Source organism: Trametes versicolor (assembly GCF_000271585.1).
Source record: "Trametes versicolor FP-101664 SS1 unplaced genomic scaffold TRAVEscaffold_9, whole genome shotgun sequence".
NCBI classification, from domain to species: Eukaryota; Fungi; Basidiomycota; class Agaricomycetes; order Polyporales; family Polyporaceae; genus Trametes; species Trametes versicolor.
This window is the reverse complement of record NW_007360329.1, coordinates 1,461,538-1,479,760: the sequence shown is the minus strand read 5'-3', so window position 1 is coordinate 1,479,760 and position 18,223 is coordinate 1,461,538. Positions and strand designations below refer to the sequence as shown.

The 18,223-nt window shown below is 59.7% G+C and overlaps 7 protein-coding genes across 7 annotated transcripts; all 7 read right to left on the bottom strand.

Annotated features, from left to right (window-relative positions):
* Nucleotides 1-1,083: 1,083 nt before the first annotated feature.
* On the bottom strand, nt 1,084-2,191 carry TRAVEDRAFT_171817 (uncharacterized protein; the record flags this gene model as incomplete). Its single annotated transcript, XM_008043496.1, has 4 exons — nt 1,084-1,312; nt 1,435-1,802; nt 1,864-1,921; nt 1,981-2,191. The coding sequence occupies 4 exons, from the start codon at nt 2,189-2,191 to the stop codon at nt 1,185-1,187; spliced, it is 765 nt and encodes a 254-aa protein (XP_008041687.1). The 3' UTR covers nt 1,084-1,184.
* Nucleotides 2,192-4,528: 2,337 nt separating this feature from the next.
* On the bottom strand, nt 4,529-6,992 carry TRAVEDRAFT_30565 (uncharacterized protein). The gene is made up of 5 exons (XM_008042786.1): nt 6,725-6,992; nt 6,368-6,667; nt 5,291-6,311; nt 5,047-5,233; nt 4,529-4,959 (listed from the first exon to the last, which is right to left on the bottom strand). The coding sequence occupies exons 1-3, from the start codon at nt 6,932-6,934 to the stop codon at nt 5,478-5,480; spliced, it is 1,344 nt and encodes a 447-aa protein (XP_008040977.1). The 5' UTR covers nt 6,935-6,992; the 3' UTR covers nt 4,529-4,959; nt 5,047-5,233; nt 5,291-5,477.
* Nucleotides 6,993-7,673: 681 nt separating this feature from the next.
* Nucleotides 7,674-8,409, bottom strand: TRAVEDRAFT_30564 (uncharacterized protein). Its single transcript, XM_008042785.1, has 4 exons — nt 8,243-8,409; nt 8,136-8,186; nt 7,984-8,074; nt 7,674-7,919 (listed from the first exon to the last, which is right to left on the bottom strand). The coding sequence occupies exons 1-4, from the start codon at nt 8,309-8,311 to the stop codon at nt 7,834-7,836; spliced, it is 297 nt and encodes a 98-aa protein (XP_008040976.1). The 5' UTR covers nt 8,312-8,409; the 3' UTR covers nt 7,674-7,833.
* A 234-nt stretch (nt 8,410-8,643) lies between these two features.
* On the bottom strand, nt 8,644-10,060 carry TRAVEDRAFT_30562 (uncharacterized protein). Its single transcript, XM_008042784.1, has one exon. It carries the CDS (start codon nt 9,902-9,904, stop codon nt 8,804-8,806), a length of 1,101 nt encoding a protein of 366 aa, XP_008040975.1. The 5' UTR covers nt 9,905-10,060; the 3' UTR covers nt 8,644-8,803.
* A 758-nt stretch (nt 10,061-10,818) lies between these two features.
* Nucleotides 10,819-13,091, bottom strand: TRAVEDRAFT_73625 (uncharacterized protein; the record flags this gene model as incomplete). The annotated part of the gene is made up of 17 exons (XM_008043301.1): nt 10,819-11,120; nt 11,176-11,196; nt 11,253-11,516; nt 11,582-11,607; nt 11,656-11,723; nt 11,780-11,827; nt 11,885-11,926; nt 11,988-12,089; nt 12,149-12,194; nt 12,256-12,341; nt 12,397-12,429; nt 12,487-12,517; nt 12,573-12,598; nt 12,652-12,748; nt 12,888-12,907; nt 12,966-12,975; nt 13,035-13,091. The coding sequence occupies 15 exons, from the start codon at nt 13,089-13,091 to the stop codon at nt 11,315-11,317; spliced, it is 894 nt and encodes a 297-aa protein (XP_008041492.1). The 3' UTR covers nt 10,819-11,120; nt 11,176-11,196; nt 11,253-11,314.
* Nucleotides 13,092-14,410: 1,319 nt separating this feature from the next.
* On the bottom strand, nt 14,411-15,604 carry TRAVEDRAFT_171804 (NAD-P-binding protein; the record flags this gene model as incomplete). Its single annotated transcript, XM_008043300.1, has 4 exons — nt 14,411-14,691; nt 14,748-15,086; nt 15,154-15,435; nt 15,503-15,604. 4 exons carry the CDS (start codon nt 15,602-15,604, stop codon nt 14,413-14,415), a joined length of 1,002 nt encoding a protein of 333 aa, XP_008041491.1.
* A 473-nt stretch (nt 15,605-16,077) lies between these two features.
* Nucleotides 16,078-18,001, bottom strand: TRAVEDRAFT_73623 (FLU1-II). Its single transcript, XM_008043299.1, has 5 exons — nt 17,496-18,001; nt 17,208-17,439; nt 16,960-17,095; nt 16,304-16,866; nt 16,078-16,250 (listed from the first exon to the last, which is right to left on the bottom strand). The coding sequence occupies exons 1-5, from the start codon at nt 17,948-17,950 to the stop codon at nt 16,182-16,184; spliced, it is 1,455 nt and encodes a 484-aa protein (XP_008041490.1). The 5' UTR covers nt 17,951-18,001; the 3' UTR covers nt 16,078-16,181.
* Nucleotides 18,002-18,223: the final 222 nt, after the last annotated feature.

The window sequence follows — 18,223 nt, the reverse complement described above, 5'->3', positions numbered from 1 at the left end:
ACATTGACGCCGACGCGCGACGCGTCGTGCACGTGAACGGCGCTAAGCGCTAATCGTTGTTGGCAGTCCTGCTCAACTCGGAGTTCCCTTTCACCACCACCGCCCGACTGATACTCTTTTGGTTTACTATGGAACGGCGCTGATTACGCAGAGAACTTCCGCGTGCAACTAGCCGTATGACATGCGTCACACATTCGCCTCATGTCTAGCATCGCTAGAGCCGGGAAGAGCGTTCGAACCACTGTCAAGTTGCCTTGCTCCTCACGGACTCACAAGGGTTCCTATGTATGACTTCGGCGTTCATGCTGTATGTGGTGCTATAAAATTACCTTTGCAGTGTGCGCGATCCCGGCCGTTCCGGCGTCCACACTAAGACACCACCACCAGGCTAAACCAGCCCACGCGGCGCTGCGGGCTTCGTCCGGTGAGTGTGCGCCTTTCCTGGAGCGAGTCTTTCGAACTGACGCAAGGAAAGCCTAGGTCTCTGGGATCAATTACGTGCACCCTTGCGCCACAGGCCCAAAGAGCGCATTTTGTCCGCCCTCGCCGACGCACCGCCGTCGCGGCAGACACAGAAAGCGCCCGCGTGCACCACCGCTCCCGCTTTTCCAGGATGCGCCCGCCGATCCGGAATAGCCTACCGTCTCCTCCATGATGTCCGCCGTGCCCAGAATAACCGTGGACGATCGCGCACAGTAGAGCCTCATCTCGTTGCCGTCTCGACACGAGCTTCTCCCTGTACATTCTCACCTATACAGGTACCGCCCTTCACCCTCGCGCGTGGCATCAAACGCGTTCAGCTGACCGCGTTCTATCACCGATGCCAACGAGATAGGCCTGAGAAGACGCGACGGCCGTATGTCTGACGTGCGTACTCTATTGCCTGTTCCTGATGTTGGAGATTTCGAGCGATACTGACTTGCGCCCGCTGATGGAAATCGAAGGCGCGGGGATGTTCCTCACCCCACATGCCCCTGGCGGCCTTGGAATTGGTACCAGCAGTGCATCGCGGGTACGGCGAGGCCCAGGACGCACACACCGCAGCCAGCGCGTACACATTTTTACCTAACGCGGGCTCGGGCAGGAGAATGTAAAGGTATTTTATTGTACAGTTCAAACGTTTCTACCACACGCTCATGGCGCGGATCGTCCAGAGCGGGTCATGGTTACAACAATGTGCGTACTCAGAACTTGACCTTGCTGACGGTCTCCCAGAAGTGCTTGCCCTGGATCTCCGCAACCTCGAGCTCGAGTGCCGAAGGCTGGCGCGAGCCGTCGCCGCCGGCGAAGGTACCAGCGCCCCACGGAGAGCCTGTAGAAGATCGGTGAGTCCCATGTATAGCATGACGCCTCGGAGCGGAGTGGGTCCGAGACACGCATCCAATGCGCCACTCGCCCCTCTCCGCCCGTCGCAAATGTGGAGGAGGTACTCACCACCGCGGACCTCAGACACGTTCGTGAGCTGCGCGAACGCCTTCGCGTACCCGAGGGGCACGAAGATCAGGCCGTGGTGGACGAACGTCGAGAGCGAGGCGATGATCGTCGCCTCCTGGCCGCCGCCGGGGGACGCGCTCGACACGAACGCGGACACGTACTTGCCGGTGAGCGCGCCGGAGCCCCAGAGGCCCCCGGTGGCGTCCCAGAACGCCTTCCACTGCGCGGGGAAGTTGCCGTAGCGGGTGGGGATGCCGAGGATGAACGCGTCGAACTGGGGCAGGTCCGTGGGCTCGAGGATCGGGTACGCGGGCTTGGGCGGCGCGTGCATCTTCACGAGGACCTCCTCGGGGAGCGTCTCCGCGATCCTGGATAGCGGGCGTAGACGTGAGTATGGGAGCGCGTGCGAGAGGGAGCGGGACGACGCACTGGTAGATGGTGGCAGAACCGCCGGCAGCCGTGATACCAGCCTTTACGCCCTCAGCCACTAAATATACACGCGGGGTGAGTATTGATAGATGCGGGGGGAGCGCTCGGGGTACGCACACTTGGCGATATGGCCGTAGAGGGAGTAGATGATGATCGCAACCTTAGGAGAGGACATGGTGCTTTCGGGTGCGGTTTGGGTAGCGGGCGCAGGCGCGGGTGCGGGGGGTGCGGGGGTGGTGGTGGGTGCGGGAGCAGCGGAGGCGGGGGCCTTGGCGGATTCGGGGTCGTCTGAGTGGTTCTTCTTAAAACGCTTTCCGGGGAAGCACATTCAAGTGAGCAGCAGGGGTTGGAGGAGCGAGAGGGGCGCGGCAGGGAGGGTTATATACATCGATCGAGCGTCTAGTCGAGGAGCACTTGTCCGAGGACGCGTGAGACGTTCCGTCCTCGATTGGGGCGAGCCCCGTTCTCTCGCGTTCTCTCGTCCAGCCACGCCCAACCCGCTGCCATCCACTCGCAATTCCGCCGTCGTCCGTCGCCATCCGGGCACCCTGCGCGCCGCGCATTCCCTTTTCGCGCGCCCCGACGCCGCTCGCTCGCCAGATCCGGCCTTCCGCGCGCACGCCCGTCGCAGGAGCTTGCGGAGCCCAGTGCACGGGCTCGGGACGCGTCCGTCGCGCGGGGTCGCTCGACGTCGTCATATTCGCCCGGCGATATTGAAGCGCGCGTGGCCCCTTTCACGCAACTGCCATATCTGGAATGATTCTCTCGTACACTCCTGCGCCTCATCCCAAATCCGTCCTCGCATTCTCTCCACGGCCTCGCGTCAACGTTCTCTCTTCGCCCCTGTAACCCCCGGTACGCCGAGACGCAGCTCTGTCATCCGCGGCCCCATCGCTCGGGCTGCGACTGTATCTCCTGACGCGCCCGCGTTGGTCATTATGATATTCGGCAACTCAGACATGTCCTTTCGCGGAGTCCAACTTCTCACATGTTCGCAGATGTTCCCCCGAGAAGCTCGCATTTCCATCTGCAAACAAAGCCGTGCATTCCCTTTTGCGGGAATTCGTTCAGCCACGAGTCGTTCATATCGGTCCGTCGAGCCAAGCGAGAGATGTGGACACACAACACGCCTCGGTTCACCGCCGCTCGCCGCTCGACGCTCGTTCAGCCAGTGCTCCTGACCAATTGCGGTGGTCATTCGAATTTATTTGCATGCACCTTCCTGACAAATCTGTCGTGCCATCGGTTATTCCATCATGTCATACACATGTTGAGGTCTACTTGGTACGTGGACGATCTCCTGCATATGTGGAAACTGACCAAGAACCACCGCGAGCGTAAGCAGTATTTGACGATCGATGCAGACGTATAAGCAGGTCATTTCGAATGTGCCCAAGAAATCATGTACTGATGTCTTACGTACCCGTAGTACATCGTAGGAATCAAATACGAATTTGAAGACTCAGCTCTGTCATCGTTTGGACTCCTCCGTCTGTTTGTCGGGATGCCGTCAACTAGCGTTGCCCAGGTGCTCCCCGAAATATTCTACACAGCGGTAGCTCTTTCAAGTCCTTGTCGATTAGTGGTTAGATCATCACGTTGTGGAAATGCGGTACCGTGAAGACGGAGCTTCGACTGCTCCCTGGGACATTCTTTTTTTTCTGGCCAGACAGCCTCCTAAATCATCCAATATTCGAAGGACGGCTGCGGCGGAAGAAGAGGGGGATTGAATCTCGGAGGCGGAGGAGTCCACCGCTATGTACTTAGCTAGGGCGTCACCCAGACTCGGCCGGTACCGAAGCTCGAATCCTCCCTGGGACATTTTTTGATCTTTCCACTTCCGCCACCACAACTTTTACATGCTAACCGACTTCCTTAAATGCCACCTTCTTTCTATCCTTTTTTACACCCTACATGCCCTCTCGTGTCTGCATTGGCATAGCACTACTGACCGTAGCCGCTCTCTGCGAGTATGAGATGTGAGAGTTCTTGTAGACTTCGCCAGCATAAGTTGCGCCACTTGTCACTCCATAACATCCTGAGATGTGAGTACCACCACTATATCCTCGCCGTTCCAGCAATGAGTGACCACAGCCTGATAGAGAAATCCTGCTGGTAGCCACCCACGGCATGACACCAAGTATGCCAAGGACAGAGCACTGCGAATGCACATGCCGCTTGCTATGAGCGGGATTTTCGCTAAACGTCGCTCTTGACAAGCTGCGCCCCGCCGAAGCTCTCTGACTCAAATCCCATTCAGTCCACCCCCGGCACTGCGGCCGCCCAAACGGCATGGACGGCATACATAAGTGCGAGAACAAGTCTTCCCGCAGGCGGGCGCGCGGTTGTGCGATAAAAGCTCGAGCCCAGTGGGGGCTGACTCCCCCTCTGGACGAACGAGGCAGAGATATCCCGATGGCCACCCCACAGGAGCTGAACACGCTTACCTCGCAGTTCTACGACGCAAACCCCGCGCTTGAGGATGACCGTCTGCGCAAACACCGGATTGAGTTCGAGGTGACCCTCCGGACGATCCTCCGCCGCCTCCCACCCGGCCGCACAGGGCTGAAGATCCTCGACATTGGTGGCGGAACAGGTACTCGTTCACAGCTCCATATCTCCGTCATAACCCTACATGCCACTGGCAACCACCCCGTGCATACAGGACCGTACGCATTCGCGCTCGCGGCACGCGGCCACTCTGTGACCCTCATCGACCTCTCCCCAGGGCTTCTCGCGCGCGCCCACGCACATGCCGCGACCCTCCAGCCCACCGCACGCCCCGCGCGCATCCTCGAAGGCGACGCGACCGCGCTCTCCGCCGTACTCCCCGAGGCGGAGTGCGGGACCTTCGACGTCGTGCTCCTCCTCGGGCCGCTGTACCACATCATGTCCGCGGAGCTGCGCGAGCGCGCTGTGCGCGACGCGTGGGCCATGGTGTGCCCCGCACGCGCGCAGGAGGACTCGAACAGGGAAGGGGGGGACGCTGTTCTGCGCGTGGGTAAGCAGGTTGGCGCATTATCGGGACGTGGCGATGCGTGACCCGGGGCGGCTTGCGGCGAAGCGGGAGTTTTACGCAAAGCACGCGGAGGACGGGTGCGTTTGTGTCACTGGGCTCCCTTTTGCTGAAGGGGATGGGATGTTTATGTGTTGACGATTTTTACGTGTTGACTTCACCCACAGCGATTATGTCCGGTACGACGAGAACGGGGAGCCGTGCCACGCTATGCATCACGAGATCCCTGCGAACATGCCACTTATGCTAAAGCACATCACTGGAGAGGAGAACGTGCAGATGGTCGGCGCGGAGGGCGTCCTCGCTGGAGGCCTCGATAAGCTGGTGACTGAGCTGCAAGGCGAAGAGTTCGAGGTGGGAGTTTCCGCCTCCTTCCGGGAACGCACGTTTCTGACCGTATATACCCACTAGGCATGGGTGCAGAAGTGCATGGAAGTCGCAACAGACGAACATGGTTGGATGATGTCCGACCACATTATAGGTGTAGTTTCCAAGACCGCTCGTGCTCTATAAATTATACACTACAGTGTTATCACATACAATACACCTTTGCCAAGCGCATCTAGTAGCCCCACAACAATGGTCCTGAAGTTACAGTTCACGCGGAAGTCACAGACAGCGCCGCCGCCGCCTCCAACGCCTGCTCAACATCTGCCACCAGGTCCTCCTCCTCTTCAACGCCCACGGACAGGCGCACCAAGTTGTCGCCAATCCCCAGCAGAGCGCGCTCCTCCGCCGGTATGCTCCCATGCGTCATCTGCGCCGGCAGCTCCGCCAAGCTCTCCACGCCCCCGAGCGACTCAGCGAGCGTAAACAGCCTCGTCGCCGTCAAGAACTTCTCCGCCTCCCGCGCCCCGCCCTTGATACGGAACGAGATCATGCCCCCATACGGGAACCCCCCAGCGGCGTCCCCATACTCCCGCACATACCGGTCCACAAACGCGCGCGCATGCGGCGCGAGCGAGCGGTACGCGAGGTCGTTGCGCGGGTGCCCCGCGAGCCCGGGGTAGATGACCTCCTCGACGTGCGGCGAGCGCAGCAGCGCGCGCGCGACCGCGAGCGCGTTCGCCCCGTGCGCCTTCATGCGCAGGTGCAGCGTCTTCGCGCCGCGCTGCGCGAGCCAGCAGTCGTACGCGCTGGGCACCGCCCCGATCGCGTTCTGGAGGAAGCGCAGCTTGTCCGCGAGCGCGGCGCGGTGCGCGGGGAGGATCAGCGCGCCCATGACGACGTCCGAGTGCCCGTTGACGTACTTGGTGAGCGAGTGGAGCACGATGTCCGCGCCCTGCAGGAGCGGGGACGCGTAGAAGGGCGAGAGGAAGGTGTTGTCGACGAGCACGAGCGGGGCGGAGGGCGCGGCGCGTGCGAGCGCGGCGATGCGCGGGATGTCGATCAGGCGCAGCGTCGGGTTCGTGGGGGACTCAATCCAGATGAGCTGTTGGGGGGCGGGTTAGTCAAGCGCGCGAGGGCGCGAGAAGGGGGCGGACACACTTTGGTGTTTGGCCGGAACGCGGCGCGGATGGTCTCGTCGTCCGCGCCCTCGAGGTCGACGAACGTAGTCTCCAGGCCCTGGTTCTCGGTCGCGACGCGGCGCATGTAGCGGAAGGTGCCGCCGTACACGTCGTTCACGCTGACGATGTGCGCGTTCGGCCCGAGCGACTGCAGGACCGTCGCGGTGGTCGCGGACCCGGATGCGAACGCGAGCGCGTGCGCGCCGCCGGATTCCAGGGCGGCGAGCGTCGTCTCGAATGCATTGCGGTTCGGGTTTCCGGATCGCGAGTACTCGAAGCCCTGCGGCGCACGTCACTCAGCGTCTGCTATATTTGTGCTGCTATTTTGCGGGCGTACCTTGTGAATCCCGACGCCGTTCTGCTTGTATGTGGTGCTGAGCGAGATGGGCGGGATGACCGCGCCCGTCTCCTCGTTCGCCTCCGAGCCTGCGTGGATCGCGCGCGTCCCGAAGCCGTCTAAGGAGCCCTTCTTGGCCGGGTGCACGCCGTTCGCGCCATTGGCGTGTCCGTTCGCGGTCGATGTTGATCCGTTCAGTGCGGGCGTCATCGCGGCGCGTCTAGATCTATGCGTATCGAACTCGGAGGTGGGTGTGGGAGGCGGTCGGAGGCAAGGTGTGTGGTACAGGCTGGGAGACGTCGCGCGGATTATATAGATGAGGGGCCGGGGGCGCAGGAAACGGTGGCGGCAGCATGACGAGATCGACGACAAACTGACGAGGAAACAGAGGCTGACCAAGCCGCCCGCGCGTGCGGCTCGCTCCCGGCCTCGACGCGGACGTCTCGCACCTGTCCATCCCGCCATGCTGGGCACCGCGCGTCGACCCCCGCCCACCCGGATCCTGGCTGGTCATTACATTCGCCGTCCCGGCATTGGCTCGCTACCGCGTCTGTGCGTGTGCTCACGAAGGCAGCGCGTGGTCATCTGGCGTACGGTCAGGTTCTGCTCCTGCGCACCTGCTTGGCGACAGTGCACGATGCCAGGAAGGCACGCAATAACCGCGATCGCGTTGGTGGTCCCGCTTTCGAGGCCTCGGAGCTTGTGGATATCTGCTTTCCGGCGTGTATGTACACACGCTGCGCACCCCGGCTTCGAATGTCTCCGCTCTCTCGGGACGCTCGGGCCCTCCTGGTAAGCACGCCATGGGTGCTATCTTGTGCTCTAATGTAATGATCATATAGGTACGGATCTTAAGGCCCTCTATCGCTCGAGGAACCCTACTCTCTTCTATAATCGAAAAACACCCACTCTGTCTTGTGCTCGTCTGCTCTGACTCGTGCCGTAGGTGCTGTTCTGGTCGCTCGGTATCTTCATTGTACAACGCGCATGAAACACACAACAACTACAGTATCATACAACAGTCCGCGTTCCTCCTGACAAAACTTGGTTCTCGTTCTTCCTCAGGCCTCAACTCGCACTCCCCACGCAGGTGCAGCACTGACGCCAGCTTATGACGACGACTTCTTGCCTGCCTTCTTCGCGGCCACGCGCGCACGGCTGATCTGCTTCTTCCAGCCGTAGCACTGGTTGCAAGCTGCATATAAGCCGCCGATCAGGTGAGTACCAGGTCTTGCTCACACGACAGGACGAGCACGTACAGGGAGAACCATGCTTCTTGCACTGGTACTGGCCGTCCTTGTTCTGGCTCGAGGTCGGGGCCTCGATGCCCTCGCGCTCGATGGGGTCGAACTGCACGGGATCGCCGTGGTCAGTCCACGGGACGAAGACGAGCGCAGCAGCTCGGACGTACCCCGAAGAACGTGTCGTTCTCCTCCCGGCCGTCGTACGAGCACGTTGCGCACTGCAGGGCTCTCAGCTGCCGCCCCGCAAGACGCTTACACCGGGCTGGGTACTCACGACCTCCTTGAGGTGTTGGCAGAAGTAAGCGTCGTTGATCTCGATGGGGGCGGGGGCAGCCTCGGCCATTGCGCAGTCGTATGTGGGCTATATGCGGGTGTATGCGATGCACGTCTAACGCGGGACGTCTACGACGAGAGGCAAAGCAGGCCGTGTATCGTGGTGGGTGGGAGAGAGAGGGAGAGGGGGCCCTGGAATGCGTTATATAGGGGCCCCCGGAACCTGGCGCGAAGGTGACGGCGGGGAGTTCCCTGTGTTCTGAATACGGTCGAGAGCGGCGGGCCAGATGACACGGTCACCAGGCTCCTCCCGTTCACAGGACCCAGCCTAATTCTCGTTCTCCGTAGGCCCTCCTATCACGTGCGGGCCTTCTCTATTCACTTGCGCTGCTCTTACAGCTCTAATACCCTCCTTGAAGCGTCCCAAGCTACAAGTAACGACCCCTTACGTCGGCTTCAACCCGGCGCGCCGCCCTCTGCTTCTCTTCCTCGGTCCTAGGGTGCGTTCTCACCGCACTGCTGCGCTATCGACACAGCTCTCCGTCGCCATATGAGGCCCGCTCTACGCGTCGACCAGGTGCGAGAACGCCCCTCCAAACTCGAGCGCGCCGCACGCGACCCCATCCGCATTTTGCCCCAATACCGCCTCCTCAACCAACTCCCAGCTCGCCCACGGCCACGCGCGCGTCCACGCCTCTACGCGCACCGTCGCCCGAAAGCTCTCATACCCATAGTCCAGCGCGTGCCCGTCCTTCAGCGGCGCCGTCACGCCCACAAAGCTCTCCGTCGGCGCCGCGATGCGCACCCTCAGCCGCCTCGTCCACGACGCGACGTCCAGCTCGACCTCCCCAGCCCGACTATCATGCCTCGCCCACATAAAAGGCGACAGCCACCCAAGCCCGAGCGCAAACGGCGGCCGGAAGTCCCAGTCCGCGCACCTGGGCGAGCGGTACCCGACGAGGTACGCCTGCAGCGGCACCCCGGGCAGCGCGGCCCCCCCAGCGAGGCACAGCGCGCGCGCCCCATCCGCGTCCGCCCCAAACGCCTGCGCCCACACCCAGCCCGCAGGGAACGCCGTGCCCCAGTTCTTCTCCGGGTGCGCGCGCCCGGTCCCGCTGATCGTCTGGGTCTGGGAGGGGGAGTCCCCATGTGCGAGCGTGTACGCGGCGGCGCTGCGCGTGGAGCGCACGTGCCAGCAGAGCGGGAGGAGGCGCGAGAGGGGGAGGAGGAGCGCGCCCATGGGCCCGGCGAGCGGGGCCGCGCGCGCCCAGGCGGTGTGCGCGGTGAGAAGGAGGTGCAGGCGGAGGGCGTGGGCGGGCACGGTGATGTCGTATTCGATCGTCGTTGGGCTTACTTTCATGGCGCCGATGCCGGGGGCGGTGATGGTGAAGGTCTGCGGCTGGCCGGGGGTGTGCGCCCCGACGAGCACGTCGAGGGTGTCTGGGAAGAACTGGTACTTGAATGCGGGTATGGAGGGCGGTTTTCCATCGGGTCTTTGGGGCGGGGGTGAGTAGAGGACGAGGACGAGGTTGGGGCGGTGCTTGGCGCGCTTGATCCAGCAGAAGATGACTGCGATCGTCGCGCCGTCTTCTGTCTCCGTGCGGGTGTAGTACCCCTCGAACTTCCGCGAAGAGTGGGGCGCGAAGTGGTCTTGACCAAACATGAGTGCAAGCGGGGGTGTGTAGGTCGGCCCGATGGAGTTGGGAGATTTAGCGAGTGGCGGAGCTGTGGTGAGGTGAGTAGACTGCTGAGACTATCGTGTGATGCATATATGCCCGACCTACCTATTCTAAACGCTCTCGTATAATAAAACAGTAACGTTTAACCACTTCTCGTAGCGTCTATGATGGTGAAAACCGTAAAAGCGTAGTGGTAGATGAAGAAGAGGGTTTACTATGGGCGCTTTCCGTAGATCAACCTAGTATGACGCAATGACGCCCGCGCCCGCGCCCAGGAAGTTCTGCCAAACTCTATTCACCCGCAGGATCCGCACCTCATAAGGACCCTCAAATTGCGAAGGATATTGCCTGCAGTAATTGAGCAGACGAGGGTGAATCATTCAGGTGCGGGTTCATCGCGAAAGTGGCACATTCCCGTGGTGCACATAACTCGAGCTCGTGCAATCAGCGTCGTCTTACTAGAACATATCCTACCTTTGGGCTCACTCACATACTCGGAAAGGTGTGAACTTGCGTGCATTTATACGAAGGCATATTGTCCGAGGTGATTTTACATCAATTATACAGCAGCAGCGCTGTCTTCCAAGTTGCCGTTGTGAGAGGTTCGATCATGGACTTATTAGCAAAGTTACACGAAGGCTGGCGATGCGTCCTCGACTCCTCGTCAACAATGGGCGATTCCAGGTGCAGCTCAGGTACCCTGTAAAACCATCGGCATGGTCGACACCGCAATAGGCCGCAAGACGAGACTCCTACGTGGTCTCCGAGTATTGGTATGGGCATTCAAGCAAATTATATACACCACGGTGAACGCGAAGAGGTCGTGCAGTGCATTGTCTGAGTACAGAGGAGGTACACCGTCTGTTGCTCGCGCGTTGATCATCAGGATCATTGTGGTCGTCATACAAGTCGTGCGCATCTATAAAATCGTTCAAGTGGTAAACCGGACATCCGTCCCATCACTTCCCCTCGTCGCTATCATATATCACTTGTGCGCTGACGGCTCTTCGTTCGTCACCCGTTTCCTGGGCGCGCGGTCGTGCCCCTGCAGGTCTGTGGTCGAGAGCGACATGACGTACGACTCCTCGGGGAAAGCCTCCTCGGCGTCGACGCGTCGCCGATGAGACCTGAGCGCGTCCCGGGAATGCCACGGGGTGCTTCAGTCCCGGCGGAAGCAGGAACACGAGACATGCTTGTCGCCTTGAAGCGCAGGGGTCAGAGAAAGCGATTACGCGGCGATAAAGATATTATGCACATCGAGTAATGTTATAGCGGCCTGTGCATGCAGCGTCAGCGAAGCGGTGGCACGCAGATGATGTTATAAATACTCACTCTAAGACCCGACAGCGTACCCCCTCAACGGCTGCAGCAGGGGACCGGACACAACACGGACTTCAGCGCCAGTCGTCGTCGTCCGCGATCGTGTCCAGCTCGAGGTCCATGTGGTACGTGCGCTGCGCGTCGCGCACGCCCGGCCCGAACGCGAGGCGGCTCTGGCGGAACTCGTCGTAGCTCATGTCCGTCAGCTTCGCGGCGACCTTGCGCAGGTTGAGGAGCACGCGGCTGCACATCGTGCTGTGGACCACCCGGAAGGGCCTGTCAGATACGAGATGCAACGTCAGATCTCCGTTCGCACAAGGATAAATCTGGGCATGGCATACATCTGGATAACAGACGAGGCAGCTTTCTATGTGTGCGTCAGACGAGGATTCCCGCCGTGAGGGTGAGGACGTACGGGAGCGAGTAGCATGAAGCACAGGTTTGCGATTGAGAACATTAGCAATACGACGTAGTAGAGGGATCCTGCAAAGTCAGGATGAGTCCTCGAACAGTAAGGCGGACGCAGACATGTGCCGTACCGTCCCGGTACATGGTGTGCACCAGCGGCGACCGATGCTTCCGCTCCGCTGTCGTCCTAATCGTCAGCACAAGACACACTGTCGAGGAGGTGAGCAGACACTTACAAGGCGTCTGATACATCTTGTAGAATGTCAGCAACACCACGACTACATTGTGCGGTGTCAGCGCGCTGGAATATCAGCAAATAAATGCTGCGGACCAACTTACTGGTCTCCGATGCCATGAGGCAAGTGTACAGCACCCAGACCGGGCGCGCCTCCACGGTGGGCACACACCCGCCGATGAAGCGTAAGATCGCAGCGTCCGGGTCTATCAGAATGCCCAGCCGGTGAGCACTCGCCGCCTGCTCTAGAACTGCCGCAACTTACAGTCTATCTGCGAGAGAAACGAGTGACATATGACGATAGAGGGAATCTATCGACGCGCGTGGTTAGATGAAGTGACTTTCGGCTTCTGACGGCGTACGTGGACTTACAAGAATGCCCAGGCCAGCTGCGCCCATCAGGAGGATGACGAAGATTGAAAAGTTGTACAACGCCATTGTCCGCGCCATGATGATTGCTGACACCATTGTCAGTACACGCGCCGTAAGAAAAAAGATAGAAGGAACGCTGACCTTCCGAGGCAAGGGAGCCGAAGACGTAGGAGCCTGCGTCAACCGTCAGTCAGAGCGGCCGTCTACCTCGAAGAGCGTATAACCCGTTACCGGCTAGAATGTCGTACTGAATCTTGCATGACTGGCGACCATATCAGCGACAAGAAATTGTATGAATTACTGCTTGTGCAGCGTACCTGGGGATTCGTAGTGTAAAGTACCACTTCGAGGAGCTCAGCATGAACCAGTCATATTGAACGGGGGATGGTCACGTACGGGAAATATTCAGCGTTAGGTCGACCAGGGGAGTATACCGGTTGATGAAGAACACAGCCTTCATGAAGCTCCAGCGCGATGGCCAAATGTATTTGACCTAGGGGGTATGGCTGAATATACTGGTAGCGTTGCAACTAGCGCGCTACTTGCCTCGTCTGGGAGAGTCGAGGTCATCTCCAACCACTGGGGCAATAATTTGAGTCGTGTGGAGGCCATGTCGCATCAATGAAACTTACCAGAAGAGTGTATGACAGGACTGTGGTCAATAGCTCAGCTTCGTCCCACTACGACCAGACGCACACACTGCGACTCACCTCCGGAATACTGCCGATCACTGTCAGCAACGTGGATCTCATTTTCAAAATTTTCAAAGAGCGACGTACCTTCACCAGAGTCAACAACGTGAGGTTGGGAACGACATCCTCCAACACCCACGACATGCAGCGCAGCAACCCAGGGCTTTCTTGAGGTGGGCGAAGTACGAAACGACCCTCCTAAGACATTCACCTACGTATGCAGAGGAACGATGGGGAGCAGGGGGAGCGTCGCCGGGGACGTGTAGGCACTTACTTTTGTGTCACGGCATGCCGCTCGATACCCCACTCGGGCATGGCCATGGCAGGCGGCGCGGTCCTCTCAAATTAGCCGTCATACCCGCTGTACTCGGGAATCATGGTCCAGAAGCGCTTCCCTGAAGAGGTGACGGCACCGATTCCTCAAGCGCGCCAGGCGCTGATGGCGGTCGCCAGCAATGAATAATGCCCATTGAAAGGTACGCCGCTCCCTGCTGCTCCGCGGCGCACCTGAGCTGAGCGTCGCGGCATCGGCGCCGCATCGCAGTATCGGGATATCGGGGAGGGTGTGAGACATGCTGCTACTGAACATCCAAATATTGCCAGCCAGCGCGCTGCTCAACTGTGCCAGAGCTCGCATCGCTAGACGCAAGCGAGTGACGGCTCGCTAGCGATATCGCGCTGCCATTGAGTAGACCTGAATTAGAAGATTGTCGCGAGTATAACCACCGGCGCGCCCGTCCTAATGGGGAGTCCGCAGCCTGAGCGACGGAAGTAACCAGAATTGTAAAGGACAAGTCAGCGAGCGGCAGAATTAGTACAGTTGACGGTCGTTCAACACTGACTACTCACCTGGGTTGACCTGCCAGACTCCTAAAGGTATGGATGGATGAACGTGGCCCCACTCCGCGGTAGTCCTCGGAATGAGTAGCCTAGGGCCGACGTGCATGGCGCTAGTTAGCGCTAGTATTTGCTGACCACTATCGCAAATCCGGTATCGGGGTTGAGATGTTGAACGATTCTTCGTCATTTGTACTCGAGTCTTAAAGAGGCGCCCGTGATAATGGCGGAAGATAAGTACGGTGAGCAGACTCGGAGGTGCGATGATCATGCAATGGTGAAGTTCGCCGCAAAGTCTCGTAATGGCACGTGGCAATATCGGCCCGAGTACAGGGTGCCGGTGCCATCTAGTACTGTAGCTCTATTCCGACGATGTCTCTTGACCTTGACCTGCATTTCATGTAACTGGTGGACTATCGAAACTGAGGCGTATGATTGGCCTGGAGCAATCTGCATACCACAGTATGTTTGCGACTTCGAGACAACAGGGAAGGACATACTTATCGTAAGCCGAACTCTTCCGTAACACCTCCCCGAGAGCACGAAGGGCTCGAGAAGACCTAGATCACGGCAAACAACGTTAAAAGGCGGAGCAACGACCCTGCCAAGGGTATACACACGATCTCACTCAATCAGATATCACCAAATACTCTTTCCCAGGCTCCTCCAGGCCATAGTATTCCTTCGCAAACTCCTCGAGTGTGTGCTTTGGCAGGTCGGGGTATAGTTCGCGCGCGTCGAGATACCCCAGGGCTTTGGCGTTCTCGAGCGTGTTCTCGCCGAGGATGTGCATGCTGTACATGTACTCGCTCTGCGACTGCTTTGCATGCGCGGCGAAACTTGAAGGGTCCTTCTCGAGCTCGGCTTTGCCCTCTGCCGCGTACTTCAAGATGGCCTCCGCAGGTACCTTTGATCATCACCGTCAGCATAACGCCCCTCCGCTGAGAAGCACACGCAGCTCACGTTGAACCTCTTGGCTTTAAGCACCTCCGCCTCGCCCGACGCGCGTTCCCCAATTTCGTGCGCTTCGAGCTGCGTAACCTCGTCCTCCCATGCCAGTACCGCGTGACCGAGCGTGCGCGGGTCCGCGACGATGCGGGCAACAAACACGCCAATATCCCTCAGGTCCGTCACCAGCATCTTGTGGTCGCCGGAGCCGTACACCGCGTACGTCATTGCCTTCCAGTCGTCGCGCACCTTGCTGCGCGTGGGCAGCGGGAGGGTGATCTGCATCCACCAACCGACGTCAATGAAGGTATGCGGCACGCCGAGCTCTTTGATGAAGTCTCGGATGGCCAGTTTCTGTTGCGTCGCGGTGAGCGCCCCGACTAGCTCTCCACACATACGTTCGGAGGATGAGTTTACTGACCTCGTCAGTGAGTTCGCGCACGCCGCGCTTTCCCGGGGTGCCGAAATCGCAGGGCACGATGCGCTTGACACCGACCTCCTTCGCGGCGCGGATGAGATCCTTCTGCGCCAAAATGGACCACGCGACAACTGCGCTGATGACGACATCGACCCCAGCAAGGGCTTCCGTCAGCTTCGCGACGCCGTCTGTGAGGTCCCCAATGCGGATGTCGACGCCGGACGTGCGGAGTGCCTGCGTCGCAGGCTTGGACTGCGAGGCAGGGCGTACGAGTGCCGCGACACGCTATGAAAAAGCATGACTGTTAGATATGTTGGATCGTCGCACACGAGGAAGAAAGCAAGAGACGCACAAAGTTGCCAGAGGCGAGGAGACCCTTCACGATGCTACCGCCGGTAGCCCCTGTCGCGCCAACCACAAGCACAACAGGCAGTGCAGACTTGTCACTCGACATTGGTGTTACTTGGTTGTTGGTGTCCACTTGGTGAGTGTTGTCGATGCGATGTGTTAGCTTGGGGCTCTTTAGGAGGCTTCTCGAAGCGTTGCATAAATGCAAGTGCCTTAAAGCCGATCGGCATTCATCCCCGACAATATGGCTTTACCAACGATGCGTTTAAGGAAAAGCTGCGCTCGAGAGCTCTTACATAGTCGCGATGGTGTGCGCTGAGGTCCTGTGTAACAGTAGCGGATCATACCGATGTCGGAGTGACCCATTTCTACTCCTGCGTCATTTTCCGAAGTACCCCGTAATCAGACCTTAGACCGTGGAGTCTTGTCCTGGGGATGGTTATACAGCATCGCTCACGGAGTATCTCAACCTTGGAGCGCACCAGGCGGTCCTGCGGATGCCAATCGGTATTCACAGTGAATGTCAATCTTACGCACCTACTTTCTTTCTTCGCATTGCGCAGCGGCGAGTCGTGTTGTGCAGTTGTCCGCGTGGGACTCGGCTTCATTGCGTCATCCCAATCAAATGTTCACAAGCTTCTAGGTCAGGGAATTGTCCTGGTTGGGCCCGGGCAACCGGCGACTCAATAATACTCGACAAGCTTCTTGACGGTCTCCTTCTCATCTTTGCCCTGCATGAACATTTCCAGCGTCTGTCGCAGAGTTCAGTCGAATGAAGGAATGGTAGGGGCCACATCGCACTCACCTCGTTCACACCAATGTACGTACGTACAAAGTTTGCTCCCAAAACACCTTCTATCACCTCGTCAGCTACGAGCGCCTTGCGCGCATCCACAATGTTCGTCGGCAGCCGCAAGGGGTTCGTCATGCCCACCGCCACCTTTTCCTGCTCGGTCATCTCCCACATCGGCTTCGGGCAATCACCCATCGTCAACACCGCCCCGTCCAAAATCCCCTTCAGGCCGGCGCCAACAAGCGCTGCGATCGCGAGGTGCGGTGCCGCCGTCGCGTCCACGCACTTTACCTCGAAGTGGTGGTGGCCGCGCGGACCACACAGCCGCACGGGCGTCTCGCGGTTGTCTGTGCCCCACGCTGCATACGTGCCACCCGACCAGATCCCGTCGACCATACGTGCGTACGACGCAGCCGTGGGCAAGGTGAATGCGCATATGGCAGGCAGATGCGTCAGCACGCCCTGGAGGAAGGACCGCTCGACAGGCGTGAGCGTGGGCGCACGCGCGTCGTCGGCCGTGCGGGCCCGCGCGGGTGGGCCGTGCACGGACATGTGCGTGTGCGCGCCACTACCGCCTGTAGCAGGGGTAGGACGTGGGCGGGGACGCGGGCGTGCCAGGGGCGTTATTCAGTTGTGGCAGGTGGCACGGCAGGGAGGCGCAGACTCACACGAGTCGGTGTGAAGGCGCGGGGCAAAGGTGGCGCGTAGCCCGTGCTTGTTCGCGACGTTGTAGATCGTCTCGCGCGTGAAGACGAGCGTGTCCGCCGCCTCAAGGGGCGCCTGGGGGCCGGTGATCACCTCGTACTGGCGGGCGGGAGCAGAACACGCTTCAGCAAACTGATCGCCGGGGAACGAGAAGCGGGAAGTGCGGGAAGGCGGGGAAAGATGTAAAGCTCCCGCGCGGTTCGCTGCTCACCTGCCCTGGCGCCGCCTCGGCGTGGTACATCTGCAGTTCGACGCCGGCGGCGATGAGATCGCGGGCGATCTCCTCAAGGACCACCGTTTCGACACTACCCGTGCGTGTCTTCGCCGAGCAGGACCAACCCGCGTCGTTCAGGAAATCCAGCTCAGACGTGTCCGCGCGCATGAGGATGAACTCCGATTCGACACCGACGAGGAAGGATACCCCTGCCTTCTCCTGTGCCTCCCTAAACGTAATCAGCTTCTAGTCCCACCGTGCGTTGATAGAAGGGCCTTCTCTTACTGTACAAGCCGTGCAAGGAGTGTCCGCGGGCAGAGGTCGACGGCAAGCCTGCCCGTCTGCGGGTCTGGGGTCTTCTCCTGGAACCAGCCCATAACGGACGCGTGCCCTGGGGCGTATGTGCATACACGCCAGCTGCTGAGGTCCGGGACGTAAAGGTACTCGCCGACGGCGCCGAATCCGGGAGCATGCTGAAGCCCGACGAGGCCCAACACGATCTTGCCGATCTGAACGCCCCCACGCGAGCTTGGGTCAGAGAGGAGCGTGCGGAAGTAGCCAGCGGGCAGGATGCGATAGCGAATCGTGTTGATCAAGTCGACCCACTGCACGCGCACGAATTGCACGTCCGGCGTAAGCAACTCGTCGAGGCTCTTCGCCTTGGGAGATCCAGACTTAGAAGTGTATAGTACGCCGTATGGTTGGGCATTTCCGGTGTGCGATTGTGGCGATGTGGCCATTGTTGGAACGATGTGGCCGGAATGGGTTGACGTTCAAAAAAGAGACCTTCGGTATAGGCTTCGCGAGAGGGCGAGTGCTATAAGTGCTGTCAGAATTGAGGGTAGCTGCGCAATGAGTAGCGTTACACGGATACCTGCTGATGCCGGCTAATACCTGCCGTCGCAAGAAATACGCCTCGTGTTGCAAAGCTTCGGCGGGCTCCGAATCGTGCTTCGTATGTTCGACTAGGTGAAATTGTGCCTCAATGACGGGCTAAGTAGGAATAGCAAGGG